Below are 20,722 nucleotides of genomic sequence, written 5' to 3'. Positions count from 1 at the left end.
GGATTTGTGTTGATGTTCCCTCGATTTTCACTTACTGGCCTACAAACGAACAAAAAAAGTTCTTTTACATGGTCTTTCTATTCTTTCTATTCTGACTGTTTGGGGGTCAGAAACCACAGATTTTGTTTACGGAAAATTTGCACTTTAAAGGCATGTGCTTTACGTTAAAATGTGCACAATGGAATAGAGAAAAACATTGGAAAATCATCTAACAAGGTAGAAGTTGACATTTACGCCACAGTCAGAATCTCCACACCGTAACCAATAGAAAGCAGATTTGACAGCTACCTACGATCGTTTGTTCAGAATCTTCCATTGAACAGATTTAAAGTGATGTTAAGCATGTTTTCCACCTGACTTCAGATCTCAGACCTGAGATTTTCATTTTATATGTTGTGAGGAGTTGCACAATCCAGGCTCAAGACAAGAGCCATGCATTTATTGTTTTAGCTGCAACACTTGAGAACAAATTCTCCCCCAGCAGCTCAGCCCTTCATGAAAATGCAGGCAATAGGTTTATCCAGCTTTTTTTAAAGTGCTGCAGAAGAAAATCCCAACCATGAGCATGAAAATGTAAGATTATAAATGTCTTTCTTTTTTTTTTTTTTAGAATCAGTGTGTTCCTATCCATCCACTACAGCTTAGCAATAAAACAGTGTCCATAGATTTATTTTAGAGAGAGGATTGTAAACTTTGTTCACCCCTTTTCATTCTTACAGTCTTCTCCCACATGGCAAGACATGAGGAACACTTTATTTATAAATCTGAACTCATCCTTGAGTCCAAGCTCCGTATTATTAGATGGATAATCCTCACAGCTGCGAGAAACCGACTGACATCTGATGGACAGTTGATCATCCTCTGGCTACATGACACCACAACAGAGGCTAAGCTATTTTAGTAGTGTTTGTCCTAACTCAGCGGCAGCGCCGTCTGCGCCCATCCTCTCTCTGTCTCCATCTAGCCGGTGTCCTGACCGCTGTGACAGCAGAGCCGTGTTATATCGAGGAGCACGCAAGCAGCGGCGGGCAGCAGAGCGCACACGGCAGCCTGCGAGCCGACTGCAGGCGCTGCATGCAGCACCCATTCTGAATATTTCTGCCCGGTAATACAAAACCAGGCGTATCAATTATTAAACACCATACAGCGAGGCTTTGTGTGGCATGTGGTAATCTTTACGGGCCTGTTGATTTTGCGCTTTCCTATGTGCCAACAAGTGGAAATGTGTTTTGCAAATAGAAATCAGGTGCATTTTGTTACTGTTATTTATTTATTTTTAATGGTGAGACTTTATGAACACATCAACAAGAAGGGAAGGTGATCATTTAGAGCTGATCATAAACTAAAGTGGCGTTCAGGGTTTATGGCATCACGTTTGACAGGCCTGATCTGTTCGGGTGACGTAGCAGTAAAAGTGATTTCTGATTATGCAGGGTGGTTATGGCAACATTGACAAACTCGATCTGTTCGCCCCGCGGTGGATTAAAATGATCGACTACGTGAGCAAGATTTAAACACCTTCTGCATCCCATTCTGGTTATAACCTAACACCCCGTATGGAGTGATCGATCCGCTGCAACCTGTGCGCATGGCAGGCAACGGACCGATATAGAGTCGAAGGCGGTGTTTTGGCTGTACGGTGACGTTTTAAGGCAGGTCCTGGTCAAATCTACCAATGATACAAGTCGGTCCTATTCTGCTGGGACTGATCGCGATGAGCGGGTGTCGGAGCTCTGCACGGCAAAGGAGCAACCACACCGAGACGAGGCGATCAAGGGGATGCGGCATCGGTACGCGGGAGCTGTCCATCAGCACCCAATCCCCGACGAAAAGCAAGGAAGCAGCAAGCAGAGCCGAGACCAAGTCGCGCCTGTTTTCAGCCTGCCGCCCCCGCCCTCTTCTCACCACCGAGACCGCACTTCGACCACCGCCGCTCACCGTCAGAGCCTCCAGGAGCTCCCCTGTCTGAGCCAGCCCTCTCGGAGACCTGTTCACAGCGGCGACCCTCTACCTCTGGCGAGCTACGAAACCACCCAGCGACCTTCCCACCGAGGCACTGAAGCCAGCACCGGGCAGCCGGCGCACCTGCAGCAGGATCCCTGGGCCCCGGCCGGCTCTCAGCAGCAGCACCCGCCGCCGCAGTCAGAGAAACAGCCTGTTTTTCCAACCTGCCACTGCAGTTTTTCAGAGCAGGAGGCGAGCTTTTCTCACAATCAGCCCCATCCTGTCGACCCTCTCCCACCGCAGCCCTCCCCACCTTTTCCGCCGCCTATACCGCCGCCACCAACGTCGTCCTCCTCCTCTCTGCTCTTTTCCCGGGAATCTAAAAGGGGGGATCGTCTCCAAAGGAGTGCCAATAATTACCAACAGGCAAGCATCGTGGAACGCTGCAGGGGAGGAGGAGGAGCAGGAGGGCACCGAGACCACAGGCAGTTGTTGCAGCAACAGCAGCAGCAGCAGCAGCATCAACAGCACTGTCATTTAAGACTCCAACAGAGGGACCCCTCCCCTGAAGGAATCCATGCAAACTCACAGAAAGGGCGCTCTTTAAATGTATGTGAGTCAACCGAGGCTAGGAGAGCATTCGAGTCTCAGACTCAGGACCTGCAGCAGCAACAGATACCACAATTACGAGCGCAGCAACAGCTACTGGTGGGGAGCAGCTTGCCTATCAACTACTGCGCCAGCGGCTCAGGAGAGCTATGTAGGACTCACCAGGCTCCACTGCTGCAACAGCAAGAGCGGCAGCGGCAGCAGCAGCAACAGCAGCAGCAGCAGCAAGGCGCACCGGGGCTCTGTCCCCAGCGTCCGCAGCACTGTGAACAAGACCGCAATAAGTCTGGGAGGAACACCGTGCAAGGCGACCAGGCGCAGCCGCACAGCCGCGACTCCCGCGTAACCCCCCCGGTAACACAACAGGCGTACGCAGGGAACTCGTCTGCGACTGGCAGCAACAGCAGCAAAGACAGCCCCAACTACGGCTCGAGCTATCACCTGTGGCCAGAGAGCCCGCATAAAGGAGAGGAGACGATACGCATCGACCTCCATAAGGTAGATCCCTCACATTTCCCGGTGCGATCGCGGAGCTAATTGGCCTCTAATGACAAAAAAAACAAAAACAAACTAATCCCAATGTTTTCACTCAGTGACCACGCCTGTCATATGATTTTGATAGAGCACATTCGTGTTGGTGCGCGCGTTCGTGGTATGTGTAGCCTATGTAAAGAGAGGGGAGGGGGGGGGGGGTTCGGATCGTCATTCAGTATTAACCAGTTTTACCAGGATGCAGCTAACTACGGTACATGTAAGCCCGGTGAGTGGTATTCTTGTAATCAATTTCAATTGGTTACACAAGAACGCGCATGCACGGGGAGGAAAAAAAAAAAGCGACGGCGAACGCACACACAGACGCGCACACACACCTGTTCCATGTTGCGGTGTTGTTTTGGGTAGCCCACAGAAATTATTCAAATGACGCTCCCCGGCAGCTGAATTAGAAACAAAGCGGTTGTTGTTGTTTCCACATAACAGAGGGGTACCTGAGCGGGGGAATTTTAATAATTTGGCTTCCAGACACAAGAGACAATGGTTAGCTTCATGTCATTAGGCCTGTACCTGCCAGGGTGAGCATGCACCTAACCTCACACACTTGATACAATGTGTTCTGTATGTTCTGCTGGGAGAGATGCAACCATGTAATGCCACATCTTATACTAAGCATAATATCAGTCCTGAACATATGTCATTTTGCGGCTATAAATACATCAAATGTGTTTATTGCGTCTGACCAAACAACATGAAAATCAAGAGGACAAGCATGGTGATTGGATAAGAGAGTCTGACAACAAGGATCAAAACACATCACCGAGCTAATGGCAGGGCAAAATAAGTTAAAGCATCCCCGCACAGCACGGAATGAAATCATATGTGAACGTGTGATAGCAAGTGGAGGGCTGCGTGTGTGCGCTGCGTGCCAGCATGCATGTGTTAAAAGGAGAAATAGGTGTCTTGTGGGGAGTTTAAAGCAATTATTCTCAATGCAACGTGCTTCACTGCGTCTTAACTGAAAACAAATGATCTGGGAAAGAGCTGCTGAGCATGTGGTCAATATTTTGTGGACAAAATTAAGGGAGCTGACTCGTCCGGTTACTGAAAAGTTGGACAACGTTTAGTTTATTTTTGGGAGAATTTGGATTTTGAAGTGGAAAAAAAAATAAAACGGATTATTGCTGACTAAATGCCTCACCAGATTAGACAAAAGAGCCACCAGTTATCCCCCTGGTGAGGGAAAACGTGGCTAATTATTGCTTATATCAGTGAACATGTGACAATTTGAACGTATGTTAATTTTAGTTCCCACCACTGCTTTATGATTTCCCCTCCCCTCGCGTTCACTCCCGGTGCAGTCAAGGTGAAGTTTTTACACCACAGGACGGGAAAGAGAAAACAACGGGAGGCATTGATGAAGGTGCAGCATCTAAATAAGAGACCAACAGACTCCTTTTTAGAATGCTGCGGCTGTATATCAGGGACTGAGCTGGCACCGGTAGCCAAAGGTGGGACATTGAACCACCTTGACACGACTGTTCTGAACTCCATCTCGGTTTTTGGAGCATCAGCAGAACGCCCAAATGACCAAATGGCTGAAGGGAAAGTAAACTTTTTCTGTTGAAAATGTCATCCTGTTGCAGTTAAAATGGCAGGGAGAAAGAAGGCCTAAACCAAGAATAGTGTGGCTAATTGTTCTGGTTTCATGCTCAGTATAGTTGTTCTGATGTACATGGAGACAGGCTAACATAACAGCATGGTAGGAGAAATAATAATAGTAGATTCCAGGGCTTTATTTTCGTCTAATCTGCTGACTGCACTGCATCGTAGGGGGAGTTCAAAGCGAGATGATGTGTAACATTCATATGAATCACAAACAAGTGACCAAGAATATAAGAATATTGTGATACAATCACGTCAGTATAGGAGCAAATCAAAGCCTATATAGCACTAGTATATATTACAGTCAGATAAAATGAAAAATGATCCATGTTAGAGCTTATTGCTTTTTAACAAGCTATAGAAATGATGTGTCTTTTAATATATCTATGATATTTGAGTTTTTTTTTATCTTTTCTAAACTCATCTGAAGGAAAAAAGTGAAATTAAAAGCAGGTCTCAGATGTCAGGACACAGTCATGCCAACAAAGTTGTCAGAAGTTGTTGAACTTCGTACACTCTAATCAAAATGGCATTATGACGGTTCTATTACACTCATCCCTAAAATATATTAATTTATTGCTACAAAACATAATCACATAATCCAGTTTCAATCATAAAATCTGAAAGAAAAAATCTTAGAAGTTCTCCCATGACACTCTAAGTATCAAACCTTCCTCGCTCGCTCAGATCCGTCCGTGCCAAGTATTTTGATACAGCAAGAGATCCATTCACAGATATTTGTGGGATCGTGGTTTCATCTTATTGACTCGCCCTTTAATGAGACAACCCCTACCACCGCTCCCCATTTGAGATCCCTTAAACAAAACACTTGTGACAGAACAAGCTCGATAAAGTGTATACGATTACAGTATCCCAGAGCACACCCTGAAACTCAATAGCTAGCCCAATGAGCTGGTGGCGGGTAGTACGATATTGTGTCCTGCCTCTGCAACACTGTGCTCTGAAAGGTGCATTGCTGCTTCTATTGTGATGGGCTGTGTAAGTACTCTAATGTCTGCCACTTACTGCTATGGTGATATCCCCTACAGGGACACTGTCGTGCATAAACACCGATGGATTCGCTCTCATTTAACAAGGCTGTTTTGGGAGGATGCATAGACGTCGTTTCCGGTGGGAACCCGTGATTATTCACATTTTAGTTCGTCAGATTTTCGGGACCCTAAAACTAGACGGAGTGCAGGCAAAAGTTGAAATGCAGAGACAAGAAATGCAGCAAAAAACAAAACCACAACAAAAAAAAACTGGGCTTCCTTGTTTGCGATGTCTCTTGTTGCAACACCCTGTATGGTTTGTGTGTGGGGATTGCTTCATTCACGTAGCACTTGAAGGCTGCAGATATAACTCTGTTGGTTGTGTGTACATTATCTGAGTTGGAAATCATTATAAATGAAAAGCGGATTGTATGATTGGTTTGTAAAATATCAGAAAATAGTTTAAAAAAAGGGGGGGGGGGGGGATACTACAGTTTCCAACAATCAAAGCAGTCAGATTAAAACAACACCGTGTCTGATCAAATATTTAAAACCCTCATACAACTGTCACAAGCACAGAGAAAAACTCACAACTGAAACGCTGTAACCGGAAAACGTGCTATTTCTGCTGGAAAAATGACACAGATGATTAATTATCAATACGCTTGCTTGTTGATTTCCCGCGGACCGACAGCTCTGCTCAGCTTTCCTGTATCCCGACTCTATTAGTTATCGTGCGGTGCGAAAATGTCACTTGAATGAAACTGCCCTGAAGTAAAAAAAAAAAAAACTTCAATGTGGACGGCAGATTAAGAGTTAAAAGAAGAAGCAATAAAAATGTTTCTAGCCCGGTTGCCATCTCTCTGTTCTGCCTGTCACGTCACCCCGTGTTTGCTGGGTGCAACAGGCCTGTAAGCTGCTCTGCTGTAGCCTTGCCTGCGTGCGTGCGTGTGTGTTAGCGTCGGCCCACCTTTCAGGAGAACATGAGGTTGGATGTGTCAGTGCAGAATGGATGGCTAGAAAGAGGAGGAAAGCTATTACAGTAAAGGCTTTTGTGCAGCTCCTGCCAAACTGCAGTCCAACATGCGTATAATCACCCTATATGATCTGGGAAAGGTCAACACAGTGTATATCAAAGTGGCACTTGCTACCAACTTAGTGTCTCTTTGACCCTGTCTGGGAGGATTTAGCGTGGGCCTGTGTAGTGGCGAGTGTGTGTAAGAGCTTTGAATACTGAATGATTTTATCTCCCAGTAAGTTGAATATTTCCCACAAAAGAAACACATCTTGTCAGTATTATTGGGAGTGTTTTCTTGCTTTTATTTAATACTTCCTGTATTTGTTTTTTTACCATTTTCAGGAAATCTTACCAGAGCTCTTACGTTTTCTAGCTAAACTGAGCAAAAATGCTGAGGTAACCTGGCTCCGTGCTGCCTTTAAAAAAGTTGGTTTGTCTTATCAGTTGTGTGTTTGTTTTGGCTCCGTAGTAACGCTGACGCTGAAACGCTGGAGCTTGGAACAATTGATGCCGACAGATCTGCTTACACTATTATGATTTGCACGCGGGCTCATGCCGGGAGAAACATTATGTTGATTTAAACTTTCTCTATCGGTCATCTCTGCGCTGTTTTTACAGGGCCTCCGTTTGTTTTCCTCTCATTAGGCGTCCGTGTTTCCACTGCCTTCTGCATTCGAGTCTGAGAGGGCAGCCAACACCTCCAAAGTAAACACACCCTGCTGAACAATTAAATGTCAGACAAGGGGCAGATCCTAGCTCACATCCTCTGTGTATGACGAAGGAGTGCCACTGCTCCAGATCTCTGATAACAGCTAGCACTGAAGAGTGCTAGGTGTGAGCTGTGGGAGCTGTGGGAGCCTCTTGGTTTTTGTCTGCAGCCGGCGACGCACACAGGCAGTAAGTATGACGTTGGAGCTCTTTTAATAATTGATCGCCGTTTTCCCTATTTTCATCATTTTATTTATTTATTTTTTTTCGTCTGCTGCGTTTAAGTGCTCCTGCTCTGAAATAGATTTGTGTTACCATGTGTGTTGCTATGGAGAGATCAGCCTGGTATTGTGTGGCAGTCTCTCTCTTGGAGGTATTGAGTTTGGCCGGTCAAGCAATCGTGTGCAGAACGAGATTATCTTTTGGATTTACACACTTGGCTTTTAACACATGTGATTCGCGCAGGCTTGCACGTCACACACGCACCGTGTCAGGAAAGCCCACACAAACACCGATATTACTGTAAGTGGTGTTCAAATAGTGCTCCACTTGATATAGTTCATTCGCTTTACGTTTCATTTGAGTGAGCCTGCACAAGGAGAGGTGTATTGAATTACTTGCGGTCCAGTTGACTACAAAGAGTGGAAAGAAAGCGTGTTGGGGGGGTTTTCCTCTGTCGCCGTGAGCCTCGCTGCTTACTTACTCCACCGGTGGAGTCACAGCATGTTTTCACTCTGTCAGCATTTCATGCAATTTGTAGCTTGACTATTCGACCTCTCGTTATATTTCTGTTTTCTAATTTGGGCTGTAAGTTACGATTAGATTTATTTGTTGTTTTTTTTTAAACCTGTGTTGGATGCCAAGTCCCCACCGCGGCTCTCTCTGCTTAATAAATGACCGCAGTTCATTTATATGGTAATTCCTTTGAGATGCTAGCCAAGTGATGCCAGGCATATAATGTATCACCGCAATGCATATGCTTTATGGCTAATTAGGTTATTGATCTGAGGCTGTTCCTGCGTTAGGGCATGATCGCAACACAAAAGATTGTGAGAGTATGAGTAATGCAGCTCTAAGGAGATATTTGTCGTTCATTACAACTCTGGCGAGATTCAGACGTGCAGTGCGGTGCAGCGACGGCTCCGCATGTGTGTGAGGGTGCAGGTGTGTGCGCCCTTCCAGCGTGCATATCTCAGGAATATCGTAAGCTCACTGAGTCATTTCAATATTGCCTGCTGGCTGTTTTCAAATGTTTGTTAAACACAGTGTTCGGCAGGAGCGCAGGGTGCAGTAATGAGATGTGAGAAGTGTGTGAGTTCATCATACTTTGCTCACACAAATCGACTAACGCCTCGCTCTCAGCCTGCCCTTGAAGGTTCAGGTTTAGAAAGCTTCTCTCCTGCCATTGTGAAATTCCTCACAGAGAGCGTTCGCTCCGCGTGCGCTACGAGTGCGCGTGAACGCAGGTGCATACGTTCACGACGCTGCTCGGTGGAGCTCTCAATGGACATGCTCCTTCTTTTTCTTCCCTTCCTTCTCTTTTATACCCCCAGGTCAGAGTTTGACTGCTGATCCCCTGAGCTGCTGTACTACTTAATTTACAGCCCATGATGCACAACCATTTCCCTGCAAAACTCAATCACAGCCTCCTCTGGCCACTGATAAATATTCAGTGAAGAACAAAAAGCTGGAGCTGATCAGCTTCAGACGTACCCTGCCTTCAAGCTGTTTATAATGTGAATACTATTTGTTACGTTTATACAAACAAGATGCTTCTGTGGGAATTATAAAATATATATATATTCCAGCAGTACATGTGTGTTCTGCATCTCTATCTCCAGTTATAGTGGCTCAGGAGAAAGGTTGAATGAAGCTGCTTTCCCTCAGCTTTGTCGAGCCCCTCATTGTTACCTCTGTTCGCCTACTGGAGAATAAAAAGCAGTTATCATGGATGAACTGCAGATCTGTTGACTGCTGAGGGTGACAACAGCTGGCACAGCTGCAGAAAAACATCAGTTTTATAGAGCATCTCTCTGGTTTCTATGTTCCGCTGCATGTATGTTCAAGCGTTAGGGCAAGAGAGTGAGTGAACGAGTGGGAGGATAGCTTTAGTATATCATTATCATGTGGGAGCCACAGTGTTGTCTTCAGATGCTAAAGGTCACATTAATTCGATTGCGGCTTCTGGTTATGTAGAAGACCCTCTTCTTCTGGGATCCTCCGCTGTATCGCTGCTCCGTAGTCTCCTCCAGGAATGATTTTTTTTTAAATTTCGGTTGGAGTCTTAGCATCTGGGCTCCGTGCTTAATTATGCGTCCGCTGTAGTGTTTACAGTGACGTTGAACCTACTCGCTGCATGTGTTAATTAGCCTGCATGTGTTTCCAGATTTGTTTATTAAAGGAACAGATAAAAAAAAAAGCGTTTTGTTTTTTTAAGACTTGAATGCTGTTTTTATTTATCGGATTTTGACACGGCGCCGACAGGAGAAAAATGTGGCGCCTGTTTTCCCGTCCTCTCTCCCCGCGCTTTCTCTTCTCTGGTTTATGATAGTGGTTTCTATGGTGTTTGTCTCTCTGCGTGCTGCAGTTCCTATACAGCTGCCTGAGCTTCCATTATCGGCCTCCCTCCAACGGTTAACCCCTTAATGGTCCAGCGGTCTGTGCAGTTCCCCTTTTGTCACTACCATTTTCTCTTTAACCCTTTCACGGACAAAGCCGCTTCCCGCCTCTCCCCCGTCTCTTACTGTGCGAGTCCATTTTCCGTCACTGGTTTCCGCTCCCCGGCCACCTCTTCTTTTCTGTCAGACTGAAAAAAAAACCTTTTTAAATAGAATCAATTTACACTAAAGGGCCCAGGGGGTATTAGAAACTGCAGCACTTAATTTCATAACTTGGAAAAAAAAAAGAAAGAAAATCACAAAGGGAAGCTTCTGTAGCTTGAGGCCGTTAGCACAATTCCCAGAACTTTATCTTGACTGTAGTACCGTGCGGTGTGGGGTCCGGTTATGGTTCACCCACCCCAAAACAAGATTATATGCCATGCAATATGGTGCAGTAGGTGTGTGTGTGTTACGTTTTCTCTGTAGCCAAGAGTCTGTGGGTGAATACTTCACTGGAGAAAAAGGGGGAGTTCATTGCCAGATAAGGATATTCAATTAGTGTGAGTCTATGGAAGGCGGCTGCACCAGTCAGAGCATGCTAGAGCCGGCTGACATATGGTAAGGGCTCTCTGTTAGATTGCGAGAAGCAATGAAACCTGATATCTCATTTCATCTTGTCACTGTTTCAGTAATTTTTCCACTGGAATGTCATATACGGTCTGCTTGAGTAGATATAATTTCTCCCCTCTTTTCTCAATGAAAAGGTCTCTTCTCTGTAAAGAAAATGGGTGATAAAATGGAATGGTTTCCAGATTAACACAGTCTGAGATTAAATTTTTTTTATTCCCCGTAGAAAAAGGCATTGACTCAGTCCCCAAAAGATGTCGGGAGGATTCATTTTGACCCTGAAATTCTAAAAGACTCCTTTGACTCCCCCATCACTCTCTCTTTCTCCTCCCGTCTTGTCCTCCAGCGTCTCCCGTTGGCTCGTGTCCCCCCTCCCTTCATAAATCTCAAGCAGGATGTTTCCAGGCAACTCTCCAGTCAATCTTTACTGAGTTTGTTGCACTATCGATCTGTCCTGTGCTATAGGTTGTCCTGGCATCTCTCTCCGCTATTGATGTTTTTTTTTTTTTTTCTTTTTGCCTCGGGGAAAGAAAGAAACGGCCTCAGCCTGAATTTATGGAGGGCTCGTTTTCAAGTGACTTACAATCAAATCACGGTTGATAATACAAATTGACGGGCGGTGTTGTTTTTACATTGATGCCGTTGTCGGTGAATGCGATCTGTTAAAGATTGCAGAGATTGTAGCGCGGGTTATGGGGCACTTAAGGGTGATAATGCCTGTGAGGAATATATGGCCACCTTGGTTGTGTTGGGATGTCAAATAGTCACAACAGGGGAACAGTCAGCTAATGAGGTTTAGTCCTGTGGGCGCGCGAAGACGTAAGCTGCCGTACGTATTTCAGGCTTTTGTGGTTTGATGTGTTTGTGTGTTTTCCGTCTCCGACCACATGCATTACTGGTCGTTTTGATAAATGGGGGGAAAGGACATTGGTATAAGAGACCATTTGTGTCATAAATCATACAAAACATTATGTTACCTAATGCTGCTCTCCTACACACACTACCTCTTATATGTAAAACCACTAGCTGCTACATGCATATAGTACATAGTATGATCTCTAGCACATAACTACTTTCATATACTCATGGCATGAGAGGATAATTGTACACGTGAACAACTTTACGTAACATAGCATTAGGGTGTCACATGTTCTTGTCCTCAAATACAGTTATAGTATCTCATCGTTTCAACATAGACTGCAGTGTCTTCTTTAATTATACTCTTCACTCCAGTGTACAATTACAGCAGTCAATTCTCTTATATAAATTCCCCAATCAACTTCTCTCTTGTAAACAGTTTTTTCATTTTTAGTACTTTCAAATCCGTCAGGTATGAATTATGAATTGAAGGAATGATTTGGTTTAAAATTCATAAATCATACACGGCATGGTTTTCATTCGGCACCCTGACTAAAAGGGAGGAGACTGTGGTGGATGGTTTGGGCGTTGACGGTCTGAACGCTGACTTCCCAATCACTTAACCACTACCTGAAGTTGCTTATATTTAACCATGACTGGAGCGAAGGCTCGTAGCTAGCTTAGGAAGCCCAATTTAGGAACCCACCTCTGCAATCAGATTAAATACTCCTCTCGACGCACCACATATTCAACACGCCCTTTTAATCATGGAGGTGTACTTAAGCCGTCAGTGCTCTGCTCTGCTAATTCTTTTCCCTCGTGCCTGCGCGCACCGCTCACCTGTAAGCTACGCAGCTGCTTGCCGCCGCCTCTGCCGCCACCACTGGCTGTATTTTAAAAAAAAAACACATCACTGCCACGATAACCTGATCGTAACATTTTGAAAGCAGCCCGCTGCCACATCAGTCGGATTATGTCGCTTCAGGAAGTTTAAGGAGTGCATTACCATGTTGTCCTCGTTTCCCCCTTCTTATCTTTTGGCTTTCTTTCCACACTGTGGTTCAGGAATGTTTGCTTGTGAAGTGTGTCAACAGGGCTCCGAACCTTTTATTCTTGTACTTTAAGCCCATTTGACTTGCCACCATCTTCTCCTAAATGAAAAACACTATCTATACTGCTGGGATAGCAATAGAAAAGTATATAATGTACAGAATTTGGGAACTGGCTCTGTTGCTAGTACTCCCATTAATAAATCTTCTCTTTCTTTTCAACAAATATTTATACTCATATTTGTGCAGATGGGTCGTCACTTTTGGCCTCTGTTCTTGTTGGTAAATAGTGACAAACCAGCGTTACAAGAAAATCCATTGTGGTGAAAGATGCAGCACTGTTGTTGTATCATTTTGGATTGTCAAACGAAGTGAGGTGGTCACCAGCTATCATGCAGCAACATAAAGTTTCTCTAAGTCTTTTCTGAGCCATTCATTTTTAAATAGCAATTCCACAAGGCACAGTATTCCCCACTTGTTGAGATATCTAGTGGGCTATGGTCAAACGATTAATGATGACTAAAGTATCTCCCACTTGATGTGTCTTCGGGGAATTCGGCCATGTTTCCGTTGTGCCTGCTGGCCTTTACCTAGTAAAGTCCTGACGGTGGCTGGCGTCCTGGCTCCTGCTCTGATGTACTTAAGCTGTCAGTGCTCTGCTCATTCTTTTGCTGCATGCTTTCTCTCATCTGAAAGCTGTGCTGCTGCTTGCTGCCACTGCTGACAACATTTCATAAAGTAAAAAATAAAACACCCCGGGATCAACCTGTTGGCTCCAAGTCTTGCTTCCCTTTTGTGGGCAAGTTAATATCATCAAACATTAATACCACACCTGTTCTACAGTTACACAACAATATATTCACTGTGAGAGTGAGTTGCCTAAGAGTTGCTGATACAAAATTTTAAAACCTTGTTGACACATGCCATGCCAGGGTTTTAGGAGTATAGTATAGATAATTTGCAAAGACTTTTTGTGAACACTAAAAGTTATGTTGCTGTATAAGTTGCTGAACAAGAGAATCAGGGAATCAGCCTTAAATGTTCCCCAAATACAGAGCTAACAAATGCAAATGATTGCACACAGAACCAATTGTTTGAAGAAATGATGTTGATCTTTAATAAACTAACCTTTAGGGAGACTTCTATACCAAACTAGACCTTATAATGTTGTGTATATGTGAGTGCTGAGAGATTGCTGTTGGCACATTTGTGGGTTCTGTTCCTGGGCTCTTGTCCACATACTGAAGTGTCCTTGAGTAACACACTTAACGCCAACTTTCTTCCAATATAGAAATACTACACTCCACTACAATATATAGTGTATGCATATGTTTTTTGTCTAGATAATGTGATGTAAGAAAGGGTAAGTGTTGTGAAACTGTGACCTCTGGCCTAAAGGTGTCCCAGTTTGTCTGCGAATGTGTCAAGGACTCGTTTCGCGGGGCTTATCGGCGCAAATCCGCCATCAATCGAGCAACCGGGCGTAATGGACGCTTTGGAGAGCTGATTAGTACAAGTTTGAATGCTCTCCTGCTCCCATTTTCATGTGCTGAACAATGTCAGATCTCAAGGAGCAAGGTTTTATGGAGACATTCACACTAACACTGAGAATATCAGATGGGACATTTTCACCTGACATTACGCACTCCGCCATCATCTATCTAACCTGGAATAGGCTCTTTGTAATTCCTCTGACAAGTGAAGTGTTCATAATTTCAAAGATCTTGTTCAAGTCTGAAGTTATGTGTCCTTTCACTCTGCACTAAAAAAAGTGCTTACACCACGCAATTGTTTTTGTCACTTTCTCATTGCCACTTTCTTTTTCTAAATGTTTACCGTCTCTGTACAGCACATCACAGAGTTGTCTAAGACGCTCTCTTAAACCTTCTCACCGCTACACCTTTTCCATTCTTGTGTCATTTTTACCACCGTTGAAAGCAGGCAAGCTCACTGAGCTCTGAGTGGTTCTGCTGGCCATCCATCTTTGGTTCAGTGATCTTCGCTAGTTCTTTAGTAATGAGTGCCGTGCCTTTACTCATGTAATGGCCACATTCTTAATAATACAGTTTCTTCATTAGAAAGCAAATCAATAATATGAAGAGAGCGGTGGGTCTGGTTGTGGCGATAGGGAGATGGATTGGCCTTTATGGGTATGTTGTGTTTTTCTGAGCCTTTTATCTGATTACTGTAAGTCAAGCGCTTTCAAAGTCTGAAACTTTAGACAAAACTGAGCTGAATACACCCCTCCATCACCCCCACATCCCACCATCAGATGACTTTAAAAACTTGAGTCAAGTGTTATGTTGTTAAGGTCAGTGCATTTCTGTGTCATTTTTAAGCAGATTTGTTGTGATGTATCAACAACAGGCACCAGAGACATGCTATCTTCAGGATGTGTTATCAATGCAAAAATATGTGTGTAATGTCTGAGCAAAGATACAAATTTGGAGCTCAAGTCTCTTTCTCAGTCCTCTACATCAACACATAATTGGATTTTACTGGATTTATTTAAGTGCAAAGTCTGGGCCAAATTGTGTTGTGGTAAAGTCAGAATCTGAAAAAGTAAATGCATCTGTAGTACAGCATTTACCTCTAAAATGTGTTAGAGCAGAATAATAATGTGGCTTAAAATGATCAACTGGAAATATCCGATGTAAAATCCTGAAAAGTGCAGTACTTGAGTAAATGTTATTAGTTATTTTCCACCTTTGCAGTATTTAGGAAGAAATCTGATACATGCATAGCCAGCTTTGAGGTTTAGTTTATTAACCATTTTATCACGATCAGTCCCTCCTTTATGGCCCGACCTATAAATCAGGTTTCTAACAACGTCCTCCTTTAATTTGCTGGAAATTAAAATTGCTCCTAATGAGGCGGTGGGTGTCCCACAAGAAAAGTAACCCCCCCATCGGTTCTAACCCCAATCTCCCCAGGACCTAGTTTATGAGACACTCAGGCATGAACACATGGGATAATCTGGTTGGTTCCTAATTATAATAGCATTGTGTCTCTGTTGACCACAGGACATTATTAGTCCTAACAATAACATGTCCCCACAGGTATGAACTGCTGTACTTTTTCTCCGTGGAGGTGTTGTTTTTGGCTACTTTCTGATTGAGGGCAGCTGAGATTTGTTAGAAGCCTTTGATTGATATGTTATCAAACGTACAATCGTTTTTAACTGCAAGTTGTGTGGACAGTGAATGTTTGGCCAGGGATTCAGACATTTTTTATCGTCTCTACCCATCTATAGTTCTCGTTATGTAGCCATACCTCTGCATCTGTCATATCACATCATGTTTTTGATGTGCATCATTGACTATACATTTTAAATGATGCCCCATCTTATTTGTTTTTGCTCTGAGTTAATGCAATCGTCCCATATTTTATATCTCGTTCTTTGCCTCAGTAAAGGTTATAGCTTCCCTGAGGCGACTGCGGCCCTAAACTTAATGTTGTCACAATTTACAGTGCGTAGATTTTATGACGGTATAATGGCACAATTTCAGCAGACCTCTAGCATACGGACATTTAACCGTCTCCACTAAATGATGGTGAGCTTTTAAGCCTTAGTGTTTGAGGTGATGGTCGTGGTGGTTGTGTTTATCAGATATGTCGCAGCCATTACAAATTGTTCATTTGGTCCCTCCCCCCACATCTGAAGCACTCAGAGGTCAATTCATGACCATCCTTATCCAATCCAGTAACAAGACTAATCATTTCAAAGCACGGGACTTGAAGCTGATGCTGCCGTTTGTGTCCTGTATCTTTTTAGTATTAGTTTAGGAAACACAATGTTTTTAGTAAAATACAGAATTATAATTTCTGTCTCACAATTAAAGTCACTATATTTTGATAATTCATTTGTTGCCATCAGTGGATATTACAAAGAGTACTTCTGATTTCTTCAGGTTTATAGGGTCAGTGTGTAGGTTTCAGAAGAATCAATTAGTAGAACTGAATATTATTATTGTGTTTGATATAATAATTCCACCTGAAATTACCTGTAATTATACTTTTTCTAGCTTACAATGAATCCTTCATATCTACATAGAGAGTGTCCTCCTGCCCAGAGCCCACCATGGTGCACCCACATGTTTCTACACTAGCCCAAAACGGATGATCCAAACACTGACTCTAGATGAAGTGTCAGCCACTGCAGGGGTGATGGAGGGATATTCAGTTGGTTGCAGTTTGCAACCTTACCACTAGATGGCTCTCGCTCCTACGCACTGGTTCTTTAATGTTCTTTAATGTTTCGTCTTTATGCAGATAATACTTGTGACTTGGACACCATATCATTCTATAAAAACATACGTGCAAGTTCATTTGGACAAAATTCAGCATTTAAGCAATGTGTTATGCATGGTTTATGAAGACAACAGTAGCTTAGCATACCAGGTAACATTTAGGCTTCAAAATATGTTTATTTTTTTTGTTGTTGTTTTTACAGCGGTAGTGGGAGTATCTGTTGTTCTGCTGTTCTGTCTTGAAGTGCTTTTTCATGTTATTTTTTTTTTTTACAAAAAGCTACACATTATTACATTACATGATGCTACGTTACTAGCAGTTATCTGCCTGACATTACTGGTTTACGTTAGTTGTAGAACACCATCCTGCTGGTATGCTGACAACAACTACGTTAGCTTCCTAATTCATTTAGCATCAGACGGGCCTTACTGCCTGCAGAACTTATGGATCACTGATCCATAATTATTTTTCATAATAAAGTTTAAAGGCCATTCAAATGGGATCATGGGAAAAAATAATAAAATGAGAGTGTGAAGGGGAGTTGACTTAATACTGGAGAAACAATGGGTAAATGGGATAGTTTCCTGGTATAATAGCGGCTTACTGATGGGGAAACAGGGCAGGCAATGACCCAGATGTTCTGATGCACTGTAAAGTTTAAACTGATTATTAAAGATCAAAAGGTACTTTGAGTTGAATTGAAAGTCCTACCGTATCACAACATCACAATGGTCACAGTGACAGATAATGCTGACACTGTGAAGTATCAATATACAGTGACATTGTCAGATTCTAAAATACAGTCAATGGCCTGAAGACTGTGATTAGCCGACTGTATGAGACACCACTTTGCAGTATCAAGGATGTTACACACTGAAAAATATGCACAACCGGACATGAGCAGACATAGGACTGGAAATGCTTGAATAAATGTATGAGTTGAAAACACACTTAGCAATGCGCTTTTCATGTTTCAACACACACATTCTGGTCTTATCCCAGACACAGATGAGTTGCTCACCTTAATATACATCAAGCAGTTGTCCATACACTCACTCACCAGATGTGTGAATTAATCGTATTCAGTGAAAACTTTGAATATCGTCTTCCTCTTCAATCCCTATGCCTGTCGTGTCCCCGTGAAACACTTACAATAGCTTCAGCTTATCCTTAAGAGGAGAGGCAGCCATTATTTAACAGCAGACATCCCTGCAGAGATATAAGGGCATGAAGTATAGGGCGATAAGACTCTAAGAGGCTCACCTTTTCTGCTCCTGCTAGATGACAAATTTTAAATTATGGCTTATTCCTCAGACATGATGTGTGTGTGCCTATGCTAATCATATCTGAACATCTGATGCTCAAACATGATTCAACATTAAATATATAGTGTTTATGTCCTTAACCTCAGCAGACTGCCAGCTATGAATGTGAAGATGCAGCCACTGGTTTTCCCCTGTCTTTACCAGCGCTGGGTAATGATCCACATGCTGGTCAGGGATGGACGGAAGAGCCCTGATGCCTGCTGGCCTGTCAGAGAAATGTGACAGCGTCTAGTGTGCAGGGACAAACTGGAGAGTGAAGCCTGCAGCTCTCAATCACTCCAGGGGCTGGCAGAGACCCCCACAGGGAACTGTCTTCCCTCTTTTTCATTTCTTTCTTTCTCTCTTCGTCGTCTCTATCTATCATGTTTCCCCCATTTCTAGATCTCTGCCTTATTTTGTCGCTTTTCCCCTCCGCTTTCTCTTTTGCGACCATCCTTTTATGTCAGCCTTGTCAGCATCTGTCTGTTGTTCACAGATTTTACGCACACGTGGATCTTCTCAAACAATTTCTCCCCATGCTTGTTTCCTTGCTACATGCTGTCTGCATCAATATCCGACCTAATCCAGAGCCTGGCTGAGGCTCAGCTTGTTCAGCTAGCACACATATGCACACATCAACCCACTCACACACACATACACACACACAAAATTAAACAGACTGGCACCCACATGCTCCAACTCACAAACATACACACACGCATACAGAACTGACACATTAATGTACAGTTCCATTTTTAGAGGATATAAGCCTTCAAAAGTACTGCACAGTAGCCCCATCCCGCATTAGAGAGTAAGGATTTTCTATTAGATTTGAGTTGGCTGGAAAGTGAGACAGAAAGAGAGAGACAGGAGCAAGGCGGAGAGTTGCCTTCATTTAAACTGTTCTGCACTGAGGCTTTTCAATTTGATTATGAGTCTCCATTTTATAGAGCTTGGATGCGGCGTGCTATTCAGAATGAAATTGAGCCGTTGGTTGGCTGGACAGGCACCCTCCCCGTGTCTCCTCTGTGGGGGCATCAGGGGAAGACAAGGGCATGCTGGCCCACCATGTCCTTCCACCGCACTGCTTAGTCTGGTTGCAGGGGAAATGCAAACAGCGAAAAAGCTTGGTCTAGCTGGCTGAGTGAGAGAGAGTATGGAACTGATGGAGTGCTTTGAGGTTTTGGAAAGTGATGTGAGGACTCCTGCTGTAAAGTCAGTGAACGGCTTCTTAGATGAACAGGCAGAATTTTGTAGTTTGTGTCTTATTTTATGTAGAATCTCACAGCATTTTTGTGCATTTCAATCTAGAAATGCACGAAACATACAGTACGTGTTCACACAAACTGACTGCTGGGGCAGTTCCCACCCATATTTGGGTCAGCCCTGACCTGGTTCAGTGGCGAATGATCACCAGAAACACGTAACTAAAGCTGAGCTTGTAACAGCAGCCCTGCACTCTCTGCATCCATCACCAATCCTGTTCATTTACATTATTGGAACAGTACGTCCCGAGATCTTCTCCATTTACATCTCAGGCTGCTGTTTCGGCCCATGACTGTCACAACACAGCCATTTTACTCTGATCTATGGACATGTAATTATTATGGACATGTAATGTAGTCATTGGAAACCAAATAAGGCGGACAATTCGTGTCTTAGTTTGAGAAAAGGCTTCTGTTTATTTACACTTAATGACACTGCTCCTTGCACACAAGTGGACAAAGGAGCAAACCCATAGCTTCCATTAATTAATTATGTTTTGAGATAGCGTGTAGGAATTTACCTTAATTTCTTCAAGGTCTGTATTTATGAAGGTTGGCAAAGTAAGCAACATAAGAAATAACTGTACCACCATCTAATAGAGTCCTACAAAGAGTGTTGCTCCTGAATGTGGACATAAATGGTGGTTGTAACAGACTACAATACCGGTGATAGAGGATGTTAACAGAGGAAGGTTTGTTGGTTAAATATTGAACCCCTAATTGCTTCTGATGTGTGTTTGTGTATGATGGAAATCTGTATAAAATGAATAATACATAATGAAACGCTCCAGTCAAAAGTAGTTTCTAATATTTCGCTCCTATACATTCGCACCCAAACATCCCCAAGCTTTGTTGAAGTGGATAGTGGTCTTTTGGATCTTTTTTTTCTCCCAGATTTTGTCATCCAGGATCCATATTTACACATGAAGCATATCAGGTTTGACAGTTGTGACTAAAAATACTCCCAAGCTCAGAACAGGACTTCAGAGTTATTTATCTCCTACACAAAAGTAGGAAATTCGCTTTTGAGAATGACTGACATCGTGTTGTGACACTCAAAACCAAAGGAATAATGATATTTTGCGGTTGCTCAGTGCCGATTATGGTGTAGATCCAAAACATTCAAAACACTGACGGGCCTTACACACTACTTTGAAATATTTATCAAAGCCTAATAAAATAGCCATCTAAAATGATGCAGTCCAATGAAGCTCAGCCCAACAATATTTCCTCAGTGGATCTCTACATACATTATCTGAGGTTTTCGTATTTATAAGCGATTCCTGAAGCTGAGAAAATCCAAGGAGGTTAGAATCTGTATCAAAGCTTTTTTAACTGCA

The 20,722-nt window shown here is 43.4% G+C and overlaps 1 protein-coding gene across 1 annotated transcript in view; it reads left to right on the top strand.

Annotated features, from left to right (window-relative positions):
• Positions 1–1,633: 1,633 nt before the first annotated feature.
• Positions 1,634–20,722, top strand: part of kcnn1a (potassium intermediate/small conductance calcium-activated channel, subfamily N, member 1a) — a gene marked incomplete at its 5' end in the record, with an annotated part of 43,235 nt that continues 24,146 nt past the window's right edge. The window contains one exon of the mRNA XM_084546166.1: positions 1,634–3,051. Within this exon, the coding sequence (XP_084402292.1) occupies positions 1,780–3,051 (1,272 nt within the window). The remainder of the gene's footprint in view (positions 3,052–20,722) is intronic.

The sequence above is a fragment of the Chelon labrosus genome (assembly GCF_963514085.1).
Source record: "Chelon labrosus genome assembly, chromosome: 6".
Lineage (NCBI taxonomy): Eukaryota > Metazoa > Chordata > Actinopteri > Mugiliformes > Mugilidae > Chelon > Chelon labrosus.
This window is presented reverse-complemented; position numbering and strand designations above follow the sequence as displayed.